This window comes from Tyto alba, unplaced genomic scaffold (genome assembly GCF_018691265.1).
Source record: "Tyto alba isolate M040663 unplaced genomic scaffold, T.alba_DEE_v4.0 Super-Scaffold_41, whole genome shotgun sequence".
NCBI classification, from domain to species: Eukaryota; Metazoa; Chordata; class Aves; order Strigiformes; family Tytonidae; genus Tyto; species Tyto alba.
Window position 1 is genome coordinate 2,157,619 of NW_024881317.1, and position 20,360 is coordinate 2,177,978.

Consider the following 20,360-nt stretch of genomic DNA (forward strand, 5'->3'; position numbering starts at 1 on the left):
AAATCTTAAGTGTTAACGAGGGACTGAAGGTAGAGGCAGCCTGGGAGGAGATCGTGTCAGCTCACGTCAAAAACGTGTATCTACGCCGCGTTAACCAAAAAAAAAGGTCAAGGCCTCCTTACGCTAAGAGCCGTAACATTCACACAGCCCCCACAAATCCACCTGCCACGCCGCAGCCGCTCCCTCAGGGGCTGAGCCCTCCCTGCCCCTCAGCAGCAGGCCGCGCCTCAGCCGAGAGCTAAGGCAGCCTCCGCGGGGGAGGAGGGGTCCCGCGGGGGCTCGGCGCCACGGCTACCGGGGAAGGACGGGGCCGGTTCGGGCAGCGCCCGGACCCACCTGCACCAGGACGGCGGCTGTTGCCTCCTTCCCCGGCCGCACGACGCCGGCCATGGCGGCTGCCGCCTTCCCCCTTAGCAACGGGACGCGCTGGCCGGACCGCACCACCCGCCTCGCCGCAGGGGGGAAGGGGGAGGGATAGCACACCAAACCGGCCGCCCTCCGGCTCCCTCCTTGGAAAGGCTCGCCCGCTCATCACCTCGCCCTCCCCCCCCCCCCGCGCAGCCGGGTGGTAGCGGCGGGGCCGGAAGGGGCGCGGCGGCGGGCGCCATGGCGGCGGCGGGCCCTTTCGCGCTGGTGACCAGCTGCGCCGCCGGCTTCGCGGCCGAGGAGCTCGTCAAACGTGAGTCGCCGTCTCCGCCGCGACCGGGAGCAGCCGCGGGACACCGGCCTGGCCGCGACTGCGGGCCGAGGCTTGGCAGCTCCTCCCCGCCAGCCCTGGCCCTCAGAAGCGGCTGTTCTCCCCCCACGCAGCGGCCCCAGAGCGGCCGAGCCCCGCCGGGCCTGCGGCCTTTAATTGGCATCGTCAGGGGCTTCCTCGTTGCTTACGGGAAATAAGCTATTTAAGATAGCCGGTAATGAAACCGAGAACAAGATATTATTACATTAAGCAGTCCTGTAAACAGACCTTGCCGCTACCAACAATTTGTAATTTACCATATGTCTTCCCTCCTCAGTATAAAACAGCGGATTGTGTGTTTTGTACTTTCTGACACCCAAGGAACAGGCAATATCACCACCACAAGACAAAAAAAAACAAAAACAAAAACAACAAAAAAAAAACAACCAACCAACACCCACACCCCAAAATGCTTTGTTACCCACTGACAACTTACCCCATCTTACAGTGTGAATAAACTGTTCTAAGTTATACCTGGATGAAATAATGCGAGAATTACCTTGAGACTGAGAATGAAAATAATACTCTCTTCAATAACAAATGAACAGATTCATGAGAGCACTAGGTTAGCTGCTGCCCATTGTGGTCATTCACAGGGCAAAAATTACCTTGTTTTACTGAGCCATGTCAGTGGCTCCTAGAACAAGAGGGAGTAAAGGCAAGGGGCAAACAAAAGCAGGCTAAATACTGTCCCTCTGGCTTCATCTTTCCATTTTTGAAGTGAACAGACTATCTTGGACCTTAAGGATGGTAGAATTTCTGAAATTCCTGGTGGGTCTGAGACCATTTGTTGTCCCAATGCAGAAGCACAAAGAAGGGAAAACTAAAAAATTCTTCCTTTCTGCAGTTGTCAGAATTGCAGATGACACTTACTCCATGTCAAATATGTAGAATTCATTCTGTAGGAAGCAGTTTTCTTGGAACCCAGTTCTTTTTATGCCTTGAAAAAGGGAACATGAAAATAAGACCTGATAGTGGAGGAAACTGTCGTGGAATTTTTAGTAATTCTAAAACCAGGGGGATTCCAGGAAGAAGCTCTTTAAATCTTGGTGGTTTTGCCATTAACAGCTTGTTGATACAGTCTTGCTTTTTAGGCAACAGTCAGGAACAGTTTGATGGCCATACTAAGATGTATAACTTACAAACAGCCCCAGCCCCTTTTCCGCATTAGTTTTTGGCTGTTTCAGAGGAAGATTTTACCTAGGAGCCTGACAAAGCACAGGCTGCCCCCAGGACTGGCTTCTTCTATCTCATTAAACCACGTTTTGAAACAAGAATGGCAGTACAAGGTCTGCAGTCAAAGGCTGCTCTGTCAAAGCAGCTGGGTTCCTATTGAATTATTTAAAGAATTCCATACCAGAGAGTAATAAGTTTCTGTAAAATCTTATTCTTTGTTGCTTGTTCGTGTGGAAGGTATAAGCAAATTGGAAGAAATTGTTCAAGGTTCCTGTAGCTTTCCTTTGATTATTTCTCCGAGTCAAATTAAGTAAAAAAGGGAGGCGAGCAAAAAGCTTCATAGAAATGCTATTTAATCTGAGAAAGTCTTAAAACTTCAGTGTTTTTTTAAGAGTACTCACTTTGAAATGTTTAGGATTCCATTGTTTTCCTGTACCAAAACTGGAGTCTTATAGATAGTCTTTGCATCCTCTAATTGGGTTGCTTCACAAAAGACATTGAAATCTTTCTGAAAGATGATAATTTACTAAAATAAATATCATGAGAATTTTGAGTTTCTACTTTGTGTATCGAGTGAAATTACATCAGATCCAGGAGCATAAGAGGAACGTACATTGTAAAACATCCAGGGACATAGTGATAAGGACAAGGCAGCCGTGGCTCTCTGCAGCAGGCTGGGCTGGAGGGTTTTGGTGCATTGAGACAAAATGCTTGTACAATTTTCAGTACTTGCGCTTTTACAGCATGGAAGTGGCACTCCAGATTAAAGGCATTTGAAAACGGTTTAACTCAATGCTGAGAACAAGACCATTATATTAGCACCTCTGAGGCAGCACAGTGTTTGAGGTACAATATATATGGTTAAATATGCTATTAAATACTGTGCTGGTTGGTGGGATCCATACAGCAGTTGGGGTTTGAGTCTGTAACAGAAATATGAAACAAAGCCCTTATTGCTGTTATCACTGGTTTTGCGGCTATATTGTTGGACTTCCTTGGAACATTTTGTAGGTAAACCTGGTTTATAAAGTAGAAAGAAGCCACTTAAAATGATCACTGTTAGGAGGAGTACGAGAGCCCATTTCTCCTGTTGCCTGCCAGAACTCTCCAGACTAATTAACAAAGCTTTTTCCAGTGTTTTCATCCTGGTAAATAGGAAACGGCTTGAAGATGAGAAGAATATTATGGCACATTTGCTGGATATATTTTTATTCTTTCAAGTTCCTACGGGATACCCCAAATGCTCTGTTTCATTAGATACTGTGGCAAAACAAAGCTATTTAAAATGCACAGAATAGGACTGGCTCTTAGATATATTTATCTCAAATTAAAACAGTAAATAAGATTGTTTTAGTTTTTAAAAATGCTGGCCAAAAGATGAATACTGTCTGATGTGATTTTTTTTTTTCTCCTTCTTTTTTGACTGTTTACCATTCCCCTCCTCCCCCAAAGCACATTTCTGAGTTCTCTTTACTCCTTGTGTAATTTGCAGGAGTACTTTTTATGGTGTATTCCACCAGGTGGCTCTCAAGGCCCAGAATGAGAACTACTTGGTGTACCTACCAAGAGGACTTGGGATCATTTAGGGCATTGTAGAAAACTGAATTACGTTCTTACAGAACATGTTCAATCTGAAAAACACTAGGAAAAGTGATCAATACCTTAATCCCTTTGAAAAAAAATAAAAACCCGCAAAGAGAAGTCGTAATGATTCTGAAAAAATATTACTATTAAACACACTATATAGTAGAAGTGCTTAAATATCAGTTGGGTATTAGAGAACAGGTAACGTTGCTGCAAGTGGCAAGAGATCTACATCTGGTTCTTTGTTTATTATTCCACTCATTCAGAATAGTTATTTTTGGTCTCCAGTTGTCCTTTTGAAAAAGTATTTGCTGCCCTGCACCTGCGGAACACTTACTAAGCCTCTGTATTACAAAAAGGGAAAGGCTATTAGATTTTACAATTTTGCAAAGTCTTCTTCCTTGTTTTCTGAACCATTGTTTAATTTACCTTGTCTGTATGCAGGCTCATGAAATTAAAAGTCAACAAGTCTAAATCAGTAAAGTGAGCAAACATGTATGTAAATTGATAGCTGAAATTAATTTCCAGAAGTATTGGTCAGAATTTTGTCCAGTTTATTAAAAGTTATAGATACTTGTGAGTAAAGAAAGGACACAACTAATGAATTTGCTGAAAAACATAAGCTAATGACTGCCTGGAAGTAAAAAACCTTTTCCTCTAGACAGATTCTGCAGAAGTTTGGACTTTATGATACCAGTCACTGGACTGAACTATGATCCGATCTTGTCTGTCAGTCGCTGTTGTGTTCTTAAATGGTTTTCTGATAGAAAACAGGCAAAGTCAGTCATGAACTGGGATAAACTGGAGGAAGATAATTGTCCCTGTCCAACAAATGTGGTGATCTTGGCATAGGTGGGCTTTGGAGGTTGCAGAGGTGAATGGTGCCAATGCATGCAGGAGGTAATGACCCGAGGGTGATACTGGTTTAGAAATTTGGTTCCTAGCCTCAAATATTTCACTGTAGATGAGGAAGCTTCTATTGCTCCAAAGTGCTTTTATACAGATGTGTGGGACGCTGAAATATAGTACATCTTAATTAGTATTCAGCAGTTATTGGTAAGATTGTAAAAGTTATTTCAGTAAGTGTCCAGCATTAGTACTTGCAGTATTTCTTAGAGGACCTTGAACTCTAAATCATGTTTTTGAATGACACGAAGCAGTGTTCTTTTGTGGCATGAATTTTTCCATGTGTGTTTTTGGTAGTCTTTAATGGTGATGCATTTGGAGTGTGTTTGCATTCCTGTCATCCAAACAGGCGGCTTCTGCTCTATGAGCAGGCAAGCTAATTAAGTCAGCCCAGTAGGCCTGCCTACTGTTGTGGTCAGAGTGACTCAGTTGGTTTTCCAGGCTCTTTGGATGGCAAACCACTGACACTTTCAATGGCTGGGGAGTTTAAAATTAAAAATGAGTAACTCACTAGCGAGAACTTTGACAAGCCATCCATTTTTGCCATATTCATTTTCTAGACGTTTATTCAGTATCCAAATAAAACTTAATGGTGTTTATTCTGGTGAATATTCTCTAAAATTAGATATGAAACTACTCTGGCCGAATTTAGTTTTTTCATTAAAATATAGGCTGTCTTGGAAAGAAATTCCTGGAATCCAGAGGTGGCAAATGTAATCCTCAAAGCCAACATGGAATATATCCTTGAGAACTCAAACCGAGTTGCAACGTGTATTTCTTTTGTAGCCCACGCTTGTTTACTCTAAAGGCCAAAACCTAATTGCTCCAAGTGACTTTTGTGGAAGAGAACAGAATTATTCACAAGATACCCAAACTGCATTTAGTTTCCTGCCACGAGTAATCAGGCTGTCTTGCAGTAATTTGTTACAACCCCACACGCAGGCTGAGACATAGCAAGTCTGAATCCTTTCAGAAAGTTCCTGCAGTTCTTTGAGCTTAGTGTGCAACATCCAGTTTTACTGAGGGAGAAATTTCACAGGGGATTGGCAAAATCTCTTTGGATGAATGATGGGTAATTAGAAGCACAATGGGATGAAAGACAACTGCTTAAAATAGAGGAACAAGTGGCATGTAATAGGAAATGGGACACGTCCTCATTCTTCTAACAGTACTTTGAGACCTAAATTTGTCCATGAACTCTTCTGTAAGAAAAAAAAGTCACTTAAAGCAAACGTGAAAGTTCTTTCATATCAGCTTTTGAAAATGTTCTGTAAGAAGTTCTTGCTTTTTGTATTCTTGCTAGAGTGGCTAACTTCACCGAAGTGATTTCCGAACCAACTTCTTTTCCTCACTCCGTTTTCCTCCCTCGGGCTTTCTAAGTCTTATCGCTGATTTTCTGGTTTTCAGTGATTTTTAGGGGCTCCCTTATTCTTAGTTTCTTGTGGCAGACTTGCAATTCTGTTAGTTTAGAACTGATTTTTATTTAGTTATTTATTTGAAACTGTCAAAACACTAGCAAAGGGAAATCTGTAGCATATTTTATGTAGCATTCAAAACCTCCAAAGCAAACATCTGGTTTCCAGTGCAGAAATCTAAGACTATGCTTGCATTTGAAAAGCTAGGCAACAGATAATCCCGGAAATAAAAGGCATCCCTGTGTTTCAGACATGTACGGTGACATTGTCTGCCTAACCCGTTTCCTCTCCCAGTTGCTGGAATCGTCACTTTATGTTCAAGCAGGGCGCAACCTATCTCCATTAGCCCTAATAACTATTTAAAAGAAAGTCCTAGTCTAGGTAGCAACTGTCACATATTAAATATTGTCCTGTTTACCAAAGATATCAAACTAAATCCCCCAGCCCAGGGTGCTCCCAGCCCCGTCCAACCTGGCCTTGACCCCTTCCAGGGAGGGGGCAGCCACAGCTGCTCTGGGCACCCTGGGCCAGCGCCTCACCATCCTCATCTTCCCTATAGCTTATCTAAACCTACACTCTCTCAGTTCAAAACTATTGTCCCTTGTCCTATAGACCTCGATAATAAGTCTTTCTCCATCTTATAAGCCCCCTATATATGGAAAGACCACAACAAAGTCTCCCTTCTCTTCTCCAGGCTCAACTCTCTCAGCCCGGCCCCCCAGGGGAGCTGCTCCAGCCCCCCCAGCATCTCCGTGGCCTCCTCTGGCCCCGCTCGAGCAGCTCCCGGTCCTTCTGCTGTTGGGGGCCCCCGAGCTGGCCCCAGCACTGCAGGGGGGTCTCCCCAGAGCAGAGCATAGGGGGACAATCCCCTCCCTGGCCCTGCTGCCCCCCCTGCTCTTAATCCTTCTGGTTTAGAGCTCTCCTCTGTGCTGCCTTGTGCACTGTGCTCATTCTCCAGTTAGATTTCTCGAACTTAGTTGCAAAAAATCATTGAACCTTCCTATGGCAACCTTGACAAGGGGGTTTTCCTGCCTTTATATTGTTAAAGTACAGATAGTTTCAAATTAATGTCCAGACTATTTGGGGAACAGCCTGTTCTAACATCTTCAGGAACTGTCTCTCAGTACCTTTAAATAGGACCTTTAAGATCTCTGAAAACCCATATACTTTTTTTTTTTTTTTTTTTTAAATCTTCTGATGCCCAAGGAAATTCTAGATGACTTAGTCAATTTTATATATAAATTGACCTGTGTTTTAAAGTGTCCAGCTTGAACAAGATATTCTCCCCTTTCCAGCAAGGTGTAAGTGGGATGCTCAGCTAATAACTATAATTCAACTCCACCAGGTGGCTGTCACGCTGCGAGTGGGCACTGTGCAGGTTGCTACCAGCACACGAAGGGCAGTGTTTAACATTACATTATCAAAGCACCACCTTGGATTTTAATTGTCGAACTCCTACATGGAATTTAATGGGAATTACAACTGAATTGTAGTAACTTGGTTTATTTTCTCATTAGTTACCTTCAGGTTTTAGTCACAGTCAAACAGTTCTTTACATCTGAATGAACATGCAAGGTTTGTTACTGCTGTAATAAAGTCTAGGTATTCTCTCCATACAGCCTGTTTACAGGTAGTGAGTTTGAGGCTAACACTTTAAAAGGCATTTCCAGGAAAAAAAGCTTGCTTTCTGAAGAGCTTCGGTACCTTATTTTATTTTGAAAGCTAGAAAATAAACTCTTTTGAAAGCTAAATAATAAACTCTAGGACAAAATAACTAATTGAGTTTGAATTTTTAAAGATCTTAAATATATATGTTATTATAGTAAAGATGGCTCTGTATTGGCATTGTACCAAGCTTCTCTAGACAAATCACTTTCTTGATGCCAGTTTTATCATCTGTCTCATTCATTTTCTTTTATATAGGTATCACAGGAAAAGATGACCTTACTGTGGGTGCAACCACAAGTGGAAGAGTGAATTTTTACCCCTGGACAATAGATAATAAATATTATTCTGCAGATATTCACCTCTGTGTGGTACCAAACACATTTCTTGTTACTGGAGATATTGCCGAATCAGTGCAAGCATTTGTTGTGTACTTCGACAGCACAATAGTAAGACTCTTCTGCTTCACTATATTGTTTTATCTGTATGATATCGTTGCCTTATCACAGCGATAACCACAAATTATATTCTCTTCATCTTGTGCCATCCGTTCCTTTTAGACTGTTCTATTAATTGTCAGTAGGTCAATGTTAAATTATGCCTGCCACCAGTGGAAGCAGGTTCCTTCCCTTTCACTATTATACTCCACCTGGAAGAGAGGTTTACAGGATGCAAATATGCCACTAAGTTAGGCAAATCCTCCAGCCCACCACCTCTAACTTTACTCCTAGCTGGTGCTAGCTCAGGAGGGCTGCTTTAGGATAGCCAGGAACGAGGGAGCTAAACGTAAGATTCGGTGCTATTATTTTGCCCCAAATTGTTTCTACTAAGCTAGCAGCAGCGAAAATAGTGCTTTAGCAAAAGCCAGAAAGATTTTGAGACCAAAAAAATAACCTTCTAAATAAGGAACTGTTTTTCACCACAGATGGGGATGGGTTCACACCGCACATTCTGCACAGGTACCTTTAACCAGACATCTCTGGGCTGTCTCAGAATAAACTAGAGCAATGGGAGTAGTTCACCAGCCCCCAGAACATCCACTTTAGCGTGGAAGATAGAGTAGCTGCACGTTAAACCCAGATATGCTTAGAATGAAACACTCACGATTAGCCTTAAGTAAAAATCTGATTAGAAGTCAAGTATCTTAAACATACTTGATATGCAGCCTAGCATATTTCTTCATTTCATTACTTTTATTCTAATATTAATGATGTAAAACTAATTTAATAACTTAAGTATTTGAGGATGTATTCCGAAGAACTTTTTTTTTTTCCTCCCCCTACAGAAATCTGGACTCGATAGTGTCTCTGAATGGCTTCCCCTGACAGAAGAGTGGTTACCAGAAGTCATGATCCTGGTTTGTAACAGAGTATCTGAAAATGGTATGAAACCCAAAGAAGTTCCAAACTGATTTAGGAGTTACTAATCTTGCATAATTTATTTTCTAGTTAAACCAACACAATTATTTCTTAAAATATCTGTGCGAGACTGGGCCTAAGACTTGATTGAGGAAAGCCAGGTTACTCTCCTGACTCGGAACAGAAGTCTTAAGCCAGTTGTGGTTAAAACTGAATCAGATTTTTACAAGCTTGCTTGAAGTGAGCTCTGTGCATCCCCTTCCTAGTATAGCAGCATGCACTGCAGGGTAACTGGAAAGGCATTGGTTGCTAAACTACAGTGGAAAGTACAATCATCTATTCTGACCACGTGGACATTAAATATGCATGTTTGCTTTGGTTTTAGATAAGTATATGCAATACAACAGCGAGTTGTAAGGTGCAGATATGTCCCTGGAACTTAATTCAGATTCAAACTGAAAGTTAATACAAGTCTTCTTTCACTGTGATACTTCACTTGCATTTCCCTTTGAGTACCCAGTGCAAGGCCATTGATTTTATGACATTTGGGGAAAAAAAAAAAAAAAAAAAAAAAGAATTCAAAGGAGGAGTTTGTTTGACTGGAGTTTGGAGTTTTTGGAATGAAGTTCAGAGTGAATGGAGGACCCACACCAGCCACTGTATACTTTTTCCCTATACAATCCAGAATAAGCAAACAACTTTGAGGGAATAAAACGTAACTAAAAATTCAACTGCTGCTATTAGTCTTAAATGTCTATGTTTAGTGTGGACTTTTGTTTCCCAACTTTAGGTGTTAACAGACAGAAAGCTCAAGAATGGTGCATCAAGCATGGCTTTGAACTGGTAGAACTTAGCCCTGAGGAACTGCCTGATGAAGATGGTAGGAGTGCTACTTCCGTTTCAGTTTTTAAAATGAAAAAGTACACCAAAATATCTTCTAAACAATTGCAAGGGGCATAACTTTATTTACATGTTACAGGATTACAGCATGGAATGCTCCCAGTTGGTGAGGCTTAGTCTCAGCTATAAAAGGTCGGGAGGAGGAGGTTATTCCCTCCAAGAAATTACATTTGTCTCCTCCCAAATACAGCTGCTGTTTATGTAGAACCTACATAAAAATAATATCTGCTCATTTTTCTGACACTAGTGCTAGGACTGTATTGATAGAGTAGAAGCATTTATACTCCGCTTTGGAAATAAACCTACAAACTAAGAACCAGAGGGATGCACAAGGGCAGGAAAATTCTTTGTCTTTTGAAAAAAAGGCTTTAAAAACTGTTTTACATACCAAGACAATATAGACCTTATTCAGATGGTGACACAATAGGCTGAAAAAGGGAGATTGTTAAAAACATTTCAGAATAGCACGAACTGTTACACAGGAAATAAACCAGTTTCAAAATCACTGGTTGACCATATGTTTATAACTTGAAAAAACCCATCAAGCAAAGTCAGAAGCGTGATGTGTGATGTTCCACTCTTGAAAAGTGACTGTGCACTTCCTGACAGCCTTATCAGCATCAGCCTTATCTCCTCATTTCAGTGATACAAAGAAAGTGTTTACATCTTACCTCTACAGAGCCAAAGTGAGATAACTGACCCCATTTCCAGGCTTGAGTGGAATTAGTCACTAGCATTTGCTCTATTTCAGGTTCACCAAGTACGTAGCTGTCAACAAAAATAATTTGGTCTAAAGGTCTTCTAAGCCAGAACTCAAGTTCCTCCCCTCCCACCCCCTCTAAAGGCCTAGATTGAAATTGTATCTTGAGTAGCTAAGAACACCCGTCCTCTCCCTGCCATGTCTCTCAAGGTGCTTTTCTTTTTGGCACTTTGTTAGGGAGGGACACATGTATTTCTGATTTATAGAAACCAGAAAAATTGGAAGTTGGTACACTGTAGACTAAAGTTTTCTTATGAAGAGCTTTAAAATGACATACTGGTAACATTGGATCAAGTTTGTTTTGTTGTTGTGTTTTTGTTTTTGTTTTTTTTTTTTTTTTCCTTCTGAATAATTATTGTAAAGAACAAGCTATTTACCATTTAAATAATACAAGTAACAGGAATAATAAAAACTGAGGATGTTAATCTTTGGAGTATTAAGATATATGTTCTATCTTAGATTTTTTTATGGTAGTAAATATGGGAGTAAACATGCTGTATGAATTGGAAAAGATAAAATGGATGCAGTAAACTTACTGGGCTAATATCTGTTTAAACATTATGACATTTCTGGCAGCTCATCACAAACAAACTGGAGCTCTTGCTATGACTACACTGTCAGTCAGTTTGCGCAGCAAAGACAAGGACTCTAAACTGAGACTCCTGATAATGACTCTGATACAAAACCAAAACCAAACAACAGTGTCACAGCGGGCAAAATATTTGACCTAAAGGGTCACAGACAGGTTTAAATGCATTTTTAAAGGCAGTTTCAATTACTGCACCTGTCCCTGAGTCATCCTAAAAGAGTTTGATTTTTAAGCAATCACATTTTTGTATCCAAAGGGTTTTGTTTTTTTTTTTTTTTTTTTTCCTATTGCTTTGAGACCTGCACAAACATGGGAAGCTGGCTAAACTGAGGAAATGGGAAAACTGACTGTATACAGAGTGGTGTCACATCTATTCAGTAAATAAGTCAAAGTCCAAATAATGCTTTTCCCCAGTAAGTTACTGTAATCCACAGGATTACTGGCACGTTTGGAGTTAGATGCTGCAGAGAGAGATTTACAATGGTCATGTTCATTTTTAACAAGCATTACACCTTTTTTAAGCAGTTGTCAGAAGTTCTTTACTTTCTAAAGGAAGGAAGAGCAATTTCAGCATCTACTTTTATGCCATACAGCATTCTAAAAGATCTTGGGGTAAAAGATGCCTTGCTTTTGACAGCAACTTAAAATTTGTCTATTACCATTAAATTTACTTCTATGTTCTTTAACATTGTAGGCCTCATGCTAAATCCCTAACAAAACCCCCACTCATAATTTAGATCTCTCTACAAAAGGCTGAGAGCTCACAGTTCATAATACCCAGAAGCCTAGACCAAGAAGTGAGGCGTTAATTGACATTTCTTTGGCCTCTCATGAAGCAGAGGCAAGAAATCTGTATTCTCTAACAAAATAAATCATTTGTATCCCTTGCTGTAAGATAGGACGCGCAGTCAGACACACACTTTCTTACTTTCAGGCACGTAATGGTTTTGGTCTAATTGTTAGGAGTGCAATGTCTTTGTCTTTTCATTTAGATGATTTTCCAGAGTCCACCGGAGTGAAACGAATTGTACAAGCTTTGAATGCCAACGTGTGGTCCAACGTGGTCATGAAGAGCGGTATGTAACACAGGTTCCTCTTACATGAATCCTGGAGAACACGAGACCTAGCGAAAGTTTAAACCGAGCAGCTGCAGTGCTACTGCTGCTGCATCAGTATAAAGAGAACTAGAGCACTCGTCAACCTTTTATGTGGAATAGGAGGGTTTCAGGTATTGCTTTCATTGTCCCTTGATGCACAGAGAGACTTACGTGCAAGGGTGAGATTTATTCCTCTTCCCTCTGTACTTTAACTTGCCCTCTACCGGTAACTTGAGTTAAATATTCCACTAACTCTTCCAGTTTCAATGAAGAAATGAAAGCTTGTTCCACCAAAGTCTAGCGGCAAATAGCTAGTCATTACCAGCTTGGTTTAAAAACATACATGGTTTCGTGTAGAAGTGTTAAATTCCAAATCCGTTAGTTTCTTTGAGAAAAAATTTTGAAACGGGGATGAGAATAGCAAAGTGCAGAGATGAGATTTGGCAAAGAAGCGATTTCACATGTCTGTTGAAGGACATACTAAGTGCGCTGCAAGAAGGACTGTCTTCCATACAGAAAACCCTGCTTGAGTACATGGAAACCACAGAATCTTGTGAAAACAGTGCAAAAAACAGGCAGCCCCAGGTAATTTCCTGCAAACAACTGATTATCAGGCAGAGTTAGAGTTTTGGAAGAAACATTTTAGAATTGGACTCATTAGAAAAGGAAATGCTGTGGCTAACCCAGAGTTACTGCAAGTGTAGATGCTTCCATTTACTTGAAAACCTTTAATTACCTTTCTGATAACACGAGCTGTTGCAGGAAATGTGGGAAGATTAAACTCCTGTGGAGTGCTTGGCCTTACATTTCTTCTTTCACAAAGTCTTATCCCACTAACGACCTTCCAATGCCTGTCTGCTCCCTGATGTACAATTTTCCACTGTTGCTGCTTCTTCCTTCCTTCGTCTTTTACCTGCGCAACGATTTCAAGTGCTGAGAGGCTTCTAGTTCCTCTAACTGCAGGATGGTTACCGGGACTCAGTAGAGCTAGGGTAAAAGCTATTAAACCATTAATCTTTTAAATTTTTTTTTTAACATAGCCTTTTGAGTATTTCTCATGTCGTATCAGGAGGAGGTTGAGGTGGGCTCTAAGTTCATGTAACCGCTGTAGAGGAGTAGATAGCCATTTGAGGTGGTGTGAAGTTATCTCACGGGTGCTAAACCAGTTTTCTTAGCAGCTTATTTCCTGCATTTGACAGATGCCACGTTACGGAAGAACAGAACTTAATCATATGTTCAGTTCTTCGTGGGGGAAATTCCTGTGCATCATTAGCGTGTTCCGTAAAGGTCAGACTCCTTGAAAATCCAGATTTTCTATCTCCACACTACAGAAACCACACAGCATTGAGGCACATTACAACAAACCCCCCAGGAAGTGAACTATATTGGGAAGTTGCCGCAGCCTGACTGTGCCTTCAAAGGGAAATTGTTGAGCTCATTTCACTTAAAATAAAACCTTTTACAACCTGTAACATATCTTTTGTTTTCAACTTCCTCCTGATCCTGGAAACTGGCCTCCATGTAAATTAAACTTTAGCTTTTCTACTGAATTACCTGTAACAGCTGCCCATTTAGAAACCATGCAGTTGTACTTCACTGAAGAGTTTTCATAGAGTACAAGATATTTGCGTAGCAGCCAATGCTTATGACACTGTTAAGTGTAAGTATCCAAAAACCTAGTGTCACACTGTTGCCTTACCTCAGCTATCTCTTTGTACTAGAATTTAAGTTTACAGACAGAGCAGGAATTATTTTTTTCAAGTACAAGCGTTAAACCTATATTATTTTAAGTTGTTTCATCTGAAACTCAAACACAATTCTTAAGTTACAAAGTAGTTTTTTCACGCACCTATTAAGAAAAATTCTTGACCTTTTGGCTTTTTCCTCTAACCATTAGATACATTTGTTCTCACACCAATTGATAAAAATAAGTATTAAATATAGCCTGGTTGAATTCTAAACGTTTTTACATCAAGTAATACCACATGCTTTGTGAGTAAATAAAGCAGCGTTGTCTCTATTGAAAGAAGAGCAAGCGCTCTTACCCGAGAGTCTCCAGAGGGCAGGTCCCTCCCGTAGTTGGTATAAAGTTGTTGGTTCTCCAGGCCTCAGAGCTCTCTTCAGTCTGAGACTCGGGTGGTTTTCTTCCCCTTGTGCAGAAGAGCGCGAGTAGTTCTTCGGCTAACATCCTCCCCCCACAAAGGTAGAGCACTGCTGGTGCCTTTAGATATTCCTTCAAGAGCAAAGCTAGTTGTCCTGCAAGAGAAACACTTGGTTGCCTTCTGGAAGGTGCTACTTTCCTGCTTAAATACCTGCTTCAGTGACCCCAGCTGAAGCTGGCTGCCTGGGGTGGGGCCAGGAATTAGCCTGGCTCTCTTTGCAAAGAATTAACCTGATTTAGGGGGGCTATTTAAACTGAAGTTATTTAAACACATAACGAATCTTGACTTTTTAGTTCCAATTTTGTATGGAAGTCAGGGTCACCACACGTCACCTAGAGACAGGCTATGGAAGAATAGTAGATACAGACAGTGCAAAACGTTTTGCTATGAAATGAGCATTTATGAATCTCCAAGCCATGCTCGGAGCACAAAGCTCCACAACTATTGATGAGTGACACCTGTGACACTACAGAGCCTCCATCACGACGGAGCCACCAGCTATTACAATAAGTTGAGTGAGATAATTTTTGGCCCTGATGCTGTAAGAACACTGTGTAAGGCATCACCCACTTCCTGAATTGCACCCAGATGTTGAAATAACTTTTTACATCCAATAAAAAGAGTTTATAGGAAGGCTTTTTCAAGGGTGTGCCTGCAACCAAGTGTTATGTCTGCCACCTCCCTAACCACGGATCCAGAAACAAAGAGCTGCTTTTCAGAGATCCCTGCTGTAGGTTCCAGTCCTTTCGAACCAGGACAACGTTTTGTAATCACGCTGGCTGAGGTTAGGTGCAGGAGGTGGGGAGGGGGATGGAGCCACTGTCGTTTTTCTGTAGAGGATGAACTCCAGTCATAGATAGGAAAGAGGCACATGCTTAGGTCACTTCATCCAGCCCTCTGCCCATGGGGGAGCGTTCTCTCTCAAGCACATTCTGGACCGCAGCGTCCAGTCTAGCTTCAGATGACTCAGAAATTGGCTACGTGTCCATCTTTACAGTCTCTCTAGAGACAGCTCTTTGCTCAGCCTGCTGAAACTTGGGGAAGCAGCTTTGCTTTGGGTCGCGAGTCCCAATCTTTTATCCCTTAATTGCCTGCTAATTTAGCTGGTGGACTTCACGGCCTTGCGCATGACTTGCAACTGAATATTTTAAGGCTAGAGTGATTCAGCGCTTCCCAAACCTTTGGTGAGCGATCTGTTAAAGCACTGAAACTGTATAAACCAGAGCCAGTTGAAACAAATACCTGCTGGGGGGTGGGGGAAGCACGAGGGGAGACGAGGACCGGGACAGGACACGCAGCAGCCTAAGGACACCGCGAAGATTCTTAAGCAGGAAATGAGGATTTAGTAATTCTCTAATGGCCACACGTTTACATGTTTTCTAGAGAGCTGATGGTTTTAGTTACGCATTCAGCTCCTCAGAATGCAATTTTGTATAAATGGGCAAGTAGATTTGGAGGGTGCATCAAAATGACATCATCGCAACATTTCAGTCTAGGGCTTAGTCATTAGCGTAATAATTCAGAACACTTTTTTTTTTTTATGTTCAAAAGTGATACTAGGTCTTTCTTCTGGCACAAGTCATTGTTTCCTGGCTATTTGTAGTGTAATAACTTAACATGATTTCTTTTTTAGTTGAATAAAATGCTAAGATTTTTAGAAAAAACTCTGGAGTCCCTTGTGTAACTGCAAATATTTCGGTGCAAGACCAGCTGAAATCATGGCTTAGAAAAAACCACCTCATAATATATCACCTATTAGACATGTATTTTTATCTTTAAAAAGTTTAAAAAATACAATTGAATTTAAAAATACTGCACCGCATCTATTATCTTAGATGATTATTTAGTTTTAGGTTTGAATTCACTTTTTTTTTTTTTTTAGGTTGGATTTTAAAATACCTTTGAAATACACAGTAGGTTAGCAGATGTGGAAAGCCCACAGGACCCTGCAGTGTGAAGAAATGTTAGATTTGATGGCTGGGTCCTTCCATGAATTCTGCAGTAGATATTTAAACATTGCCTTTGCCACTACCGTAGTGCTCAGCCTATTTGGCAGACGTGTGCATAAGCAAAGGCACGTGTTGCATTTCCTGCATCTGACCCCAGACTCCGTGCTGCTTCCCATGGACGGGGAAACCTGGTCCACTGAATGCCAGTAACAGCAAATGCTGCTCCTGTATTTTGAAAACTGCCCTGTGTGGAATCAAAAGACATTTGCCAGAGAAAATCCTGACAGAGCAATGACATCAAATAAGAAGTAAAAAGGGCTTACATCTCTTGTGGCTTACACACCCATACCCTGTTTGGAATATTTAGCAGTAAATGGTGTTAATATAGTTTAAAAAAAAGCTTAAAGAAGATGAAAAATTTCAACTTAAAATATATTTTCAAGTGCACTGGCACGATTTTACAGGGTGCTGCGCGTCTTCCCTGAAATATTCTCTATCCCTTCTGCTCTTTGTGACAATACCGCATCTTCGGTCAAACTAACAGCCGTTTTCTCTTCAGACAGGAGCCAGGGCTTTGGTCTTCTCAGTACCTTAGCAGGTGCCAACTGTAGCATTGAGGCAGAGGAGAACCAAGATACAGAAGTAAACAGTAATTCCTATTTCTTGTTCTTTGCTGTTAGTTTCTTGTGTTGCTCTTCCCTATCCTCACACTTGGTGCGGTGGTTCGGTGGTTGGGGGCGGGGGGGCTCTTTTTTTTTTTTTTTCATCTCCTTTCTCACGGGATGCTTCACAGCCTGCTGGAATGGTTTAGAGGAAATATTTCCAAAGTCTGAAAAACCACCCGCGTTTTTCGTACAAGTCCTCCTGAGACGGTTGTTCCTAGGAGCTGCCACCTCATGGCTGTGAGCTCGCTATTTCTCAGGGCATTGCCTCAGAACTCACCATTTTCCCCGGAGAGGTCTCTGTGCTCAGGGGCGGGTGTCGATCACACCGACTTCAGCACTCTGTAAATGTTTTACCCCAGACAACCCACTGGAGCCAAGGAAAGATTATGAAAAGCTCCATTCAAGCTGTTGTTTTTCATTAATATCCAAGAGCAGTATTTTGTGCAAAACAAAAACTATCACTTGATAGTGTTACTGAAAAAAATAACCACCAAGCTATCAGAGAAAGCCTTCACGCAGTACCTATATATAGTATTGCAAAAGTGGCTTTTCATAATACACACGGTGCAGGTTTTGCACTAACGGTTGAAGATAAAAGTTTTTGGAGTCAAAACGGGAAGCACCTGATTTGCTGATGATGCTTTTTAGGTGCATTACTGGATACTCTTTAATACCTGCTTGTTTCCTGCCAGCCCAGTCCATCGTCAGCAGACAGAGAGGAATCCCACTCAGACAACAGAGAAGATGCAGTTGGCACAAACAGCCCACGGGCTGACAGCACTGTAGGTAAGCGCTTTCTCTGCTTGGCAGATACCCTGGAGCAGCCACCCCTGGCTGGGACGGGCCCAGGAAGCCGCCGGCTTCTTCTCAATGAAAAGTACGGCACCAGCGAGCTTGCCAGAGCCAGGAGAGGTTAATTGTTTAGACTTCAGGGGTTCTCCTTCCTGAAAAAAAACGGGCCCAAGTTTGGCTAGGACAGAGTCCCTGCAGTGCCGCCGCCTGGAAACGTTCAGATCTGATTAGGTGAAATTTTCTGACGCGCGGATTGCGTATATCTAGAAACGTCTTTGTAAGAATAAAGCTCCAAGCTTTATGGTTGCAGAGAAAAACCATTACAGCTCGACCCAGCAGGAGGTGAAGGAAGCACACTCTGCTTGGGTCGGTCCTATGGGGGTCAAGTGTTTGAAGCTACAGGTCCTTAAATAATTGCACCGTTCCAGGGGCTGGGACTTTGTTCCAGGCTGTATGCGAAGATCTTCTGAAGGTTGGGTGGTGTCAGTTGTGGTCTAAGCGTAGTCTTATTACTCTTTAAGGTACTCTGTGGTCATTCCTAGACCATTTTATAATAAGCAAGAAACCTTAAATACTGGATGAGCTCACAAACACTCCTGCAGTGCAACGTATCAAAATTAATTACCACTGTAACGATGCCCATGAGTTGTCTGTATGAACAATCAGTAAACTGCATGCTTCTTTCCCTCCGCTGGGGTTGGAATTTGCAAATGGGATTTGCAGATGTTAAAATACTGCTTTTATCAGAAAGACTTTCATGCCTGCTGACGAAACAGAATCATTTACCTGAAGTCAACCTGTACGCATTTCTTTCAGATCCTATGTTAGATACGGACATTCAGGAGTTAGCCAGCCTAACCACGAGAGAGGGTGACCTGGAGAACTTTGAAAGGCTCTTTTCAAAGCTGAAAGAAATGAAAGGTAACGTACCAGGGAGAGAGTGCGGAGCTGTACCACCTATTTCAGTCACTCGCAGGCGTGAAAGCCAGGGTGGGAATGGGGAAGATAGATGGTACAAATTCCTATTCGCCTGTCTGAGGTTCTTTCTAAGGAGCTGATCTTTTCATTAATTTACTCTTCATCTTGATAGTGCTCTTGGAAGTAGCAGATATTGCTCAGCCGACTGCTCTCACTCTGATTTTGTCCACTGTAAACTAATGCTCCAGTTTTCTATAAACAAACCTACAAGACTTTTGTATTTTTTTTTTTTTTTTTTTTTAGCTCTACAACTGTGTGCCGATCTTGCAGTTTAAAGCTACAAATGTTTGAGGTGAAATCCAATATGCTCAGAAACATCGGCTTGCTGGTGTTTGGGAACTGCAATTGCTTTTACTAAATAAGACTGCTTTTATGTAATCTTAAACTGGTTTCTTGACAGTCCCCTAAGAACAGCTGCAATAGGCATTTCTCTCCCTGCTCGCTCCTGAGGTTGACAACCCAAGTCATGTTCTTTTTCACAGATAAAGCTGCAACCTTGCCTCATGAACAGAGAAAACTACACGCGGAAAAGGTGAGGTTTTGAGATGGGCATTGAAATCATTAAAAATGGGCTTTTCCTTTCTAAGCTGTAGTTACTTCTCTTGTAGAGTGTTAAGAGTAGCAAGGACAAACGGCACAGTCCTAGGGAAGACTCTGTGGTATCCTAAGAACTGAGTAACTAACCTGGAAGTCTGAAACACCAGAGGAAAACTTACCCCTTTCAAAATTTCTGAAATGAAGGCCCTGCAGTCGCCGAGGATGTAACCCACCTTCCACTTAAGTCCATAGAAAAGCCTGGATCTCAAGGAAAATTTAATCGTGCCCTAATTAGCACAAGCTTTGTATCACATAGGCCTCCCATGAATTCTAAATTCTTGCCTCTGTGTTAAAATTTCTCAACTTCAGAGAGGATTAGCATTGTACCTAGAGACACGGTTGCTAGATTTAGTTGCTGCTCAGTTTCTGGATTTTGGATGGTAAATGCAAAATCTTTGGTCATCTGAGGGGAGTTTTTCACCCTTTCCCTTCTCTTCCTCCGTTGTTAGGTGGCCAAGGCGTTCTGGATGGCAATTGGGGGAGACAGAGATGAAATCGAAGGTCTCTCCTCGGATGAAGAGAATTAAGTTCTTCCGTAGCTGTAAGCGACAGAAAAAATCCTAAAAGAGTGATCTGTGTTCATTGTGCAAAGCCCCATTTAGCTTTAGTTGCTTCCTTTGGTTAAAGGATTCTCCGTACTGTTGCAGTAAGTAACACATTCCGCAGCACCTCATTATTAGAGTGGGTTTGCCTGACTCTTCATGTATTCTCTCTCGGAGAATTTTGGAAGGCGATGCATGCAGTTAGAGGAAATAATCATTAGTTTACATTTTTCAAATTAACATTTTTACTGTTTCCTCTTTTGAGTTTAAATAAACAAATTTACTCCCAGTTCTCTTTCTACGTATGGCTGGTGGTTGTTAAGTGACTACTTAACTCTAAACTCCACGTTTTAGATGTAAGCCTGTTTGATGCTTTTATGTAGCTTTACAGCTGACTTACTAGTTAAAACAAACCAGATTTATACGAGCCACGAAGAGGAAGTTGCTGAATGGTGCCCTATCGTGGGATGCTATGCCAAGGCTGCAGGG

General features: G+C 41.7%; 2 protein-coding genes across 2 annotated transcripts in view; one reads left to right on the forward strand and one right to left on the reverse strand.

The window, feature by feature from the left end:
* The window catches only part of IQCH (IQ motif containing H), a 71,321-nt gene extending 70,845 nt beyond the window's left edge, over positions 1–476 (reverse strand). The window contains exon 1 of the mRNA XM_042803844.1: positions 337–476. Within this exon, the coding sequence (XP_042659778.1) occupies positions 337–390 (54 nt within the window). The 5' untranslated portion in view covers positions 391–476. The remainder of the gene's footprint in view (positions 1–336) is intronic.
* Positions 477–554: 78 nt separating this feature from the next.
* On the forward strand, positions 555–20,172 carry AAGAB (alpha and gamma adaptin binding protein). Its single transcript, XM_042803845.1, has 10 exons — positions 555–679; positions 7,741–7,931; positions 8,768–8,864; positions 9,631–9,720; positions 12,082–12,165; positions 16,857–16,939; positions 17,655–17,748; positions 18,571–18,675; positions 19,215–19,264; positions 19,779–20,172. The coding sequence occupies exons 1-10, from the start codon at positions 607–609 to the stop codon at positions 19,854–19,856; spliced, it is 945 nt and encodes a 314-aa protein (XP_042659779.1). The 5' UTR covers positions 555–606; the 3' UTR covers positions 19,857–20,172.
* Positions 20,173–20,360: the final 188 nt, after the last annotated feature.

Bases quoted from the DNA above. Each gene is read 5' to 3' on its own strand.
- AAGAB (XM_042803845.1), top strand. From the start codon at position 607: ATGGCGGCGGCGGGCCCTTTCGCGCTGGTGACCAGCTGCGCCGCCGGC. The intron at 680-7,740 runs GTGAGTCGCCGT...TCTTTTATATAG, and splicing joins GGCCGAGGAGCTCGTCAAAC to GTATCACAGGAAAAGATGAC. The intron at 16,940-17,654 runs GTAAACAGTAAT...GTTTCCTGCCAG, and splicing joins AGGAGAACCAAGATACAGAA to CCCAGTCCATCGTCAGCAGA.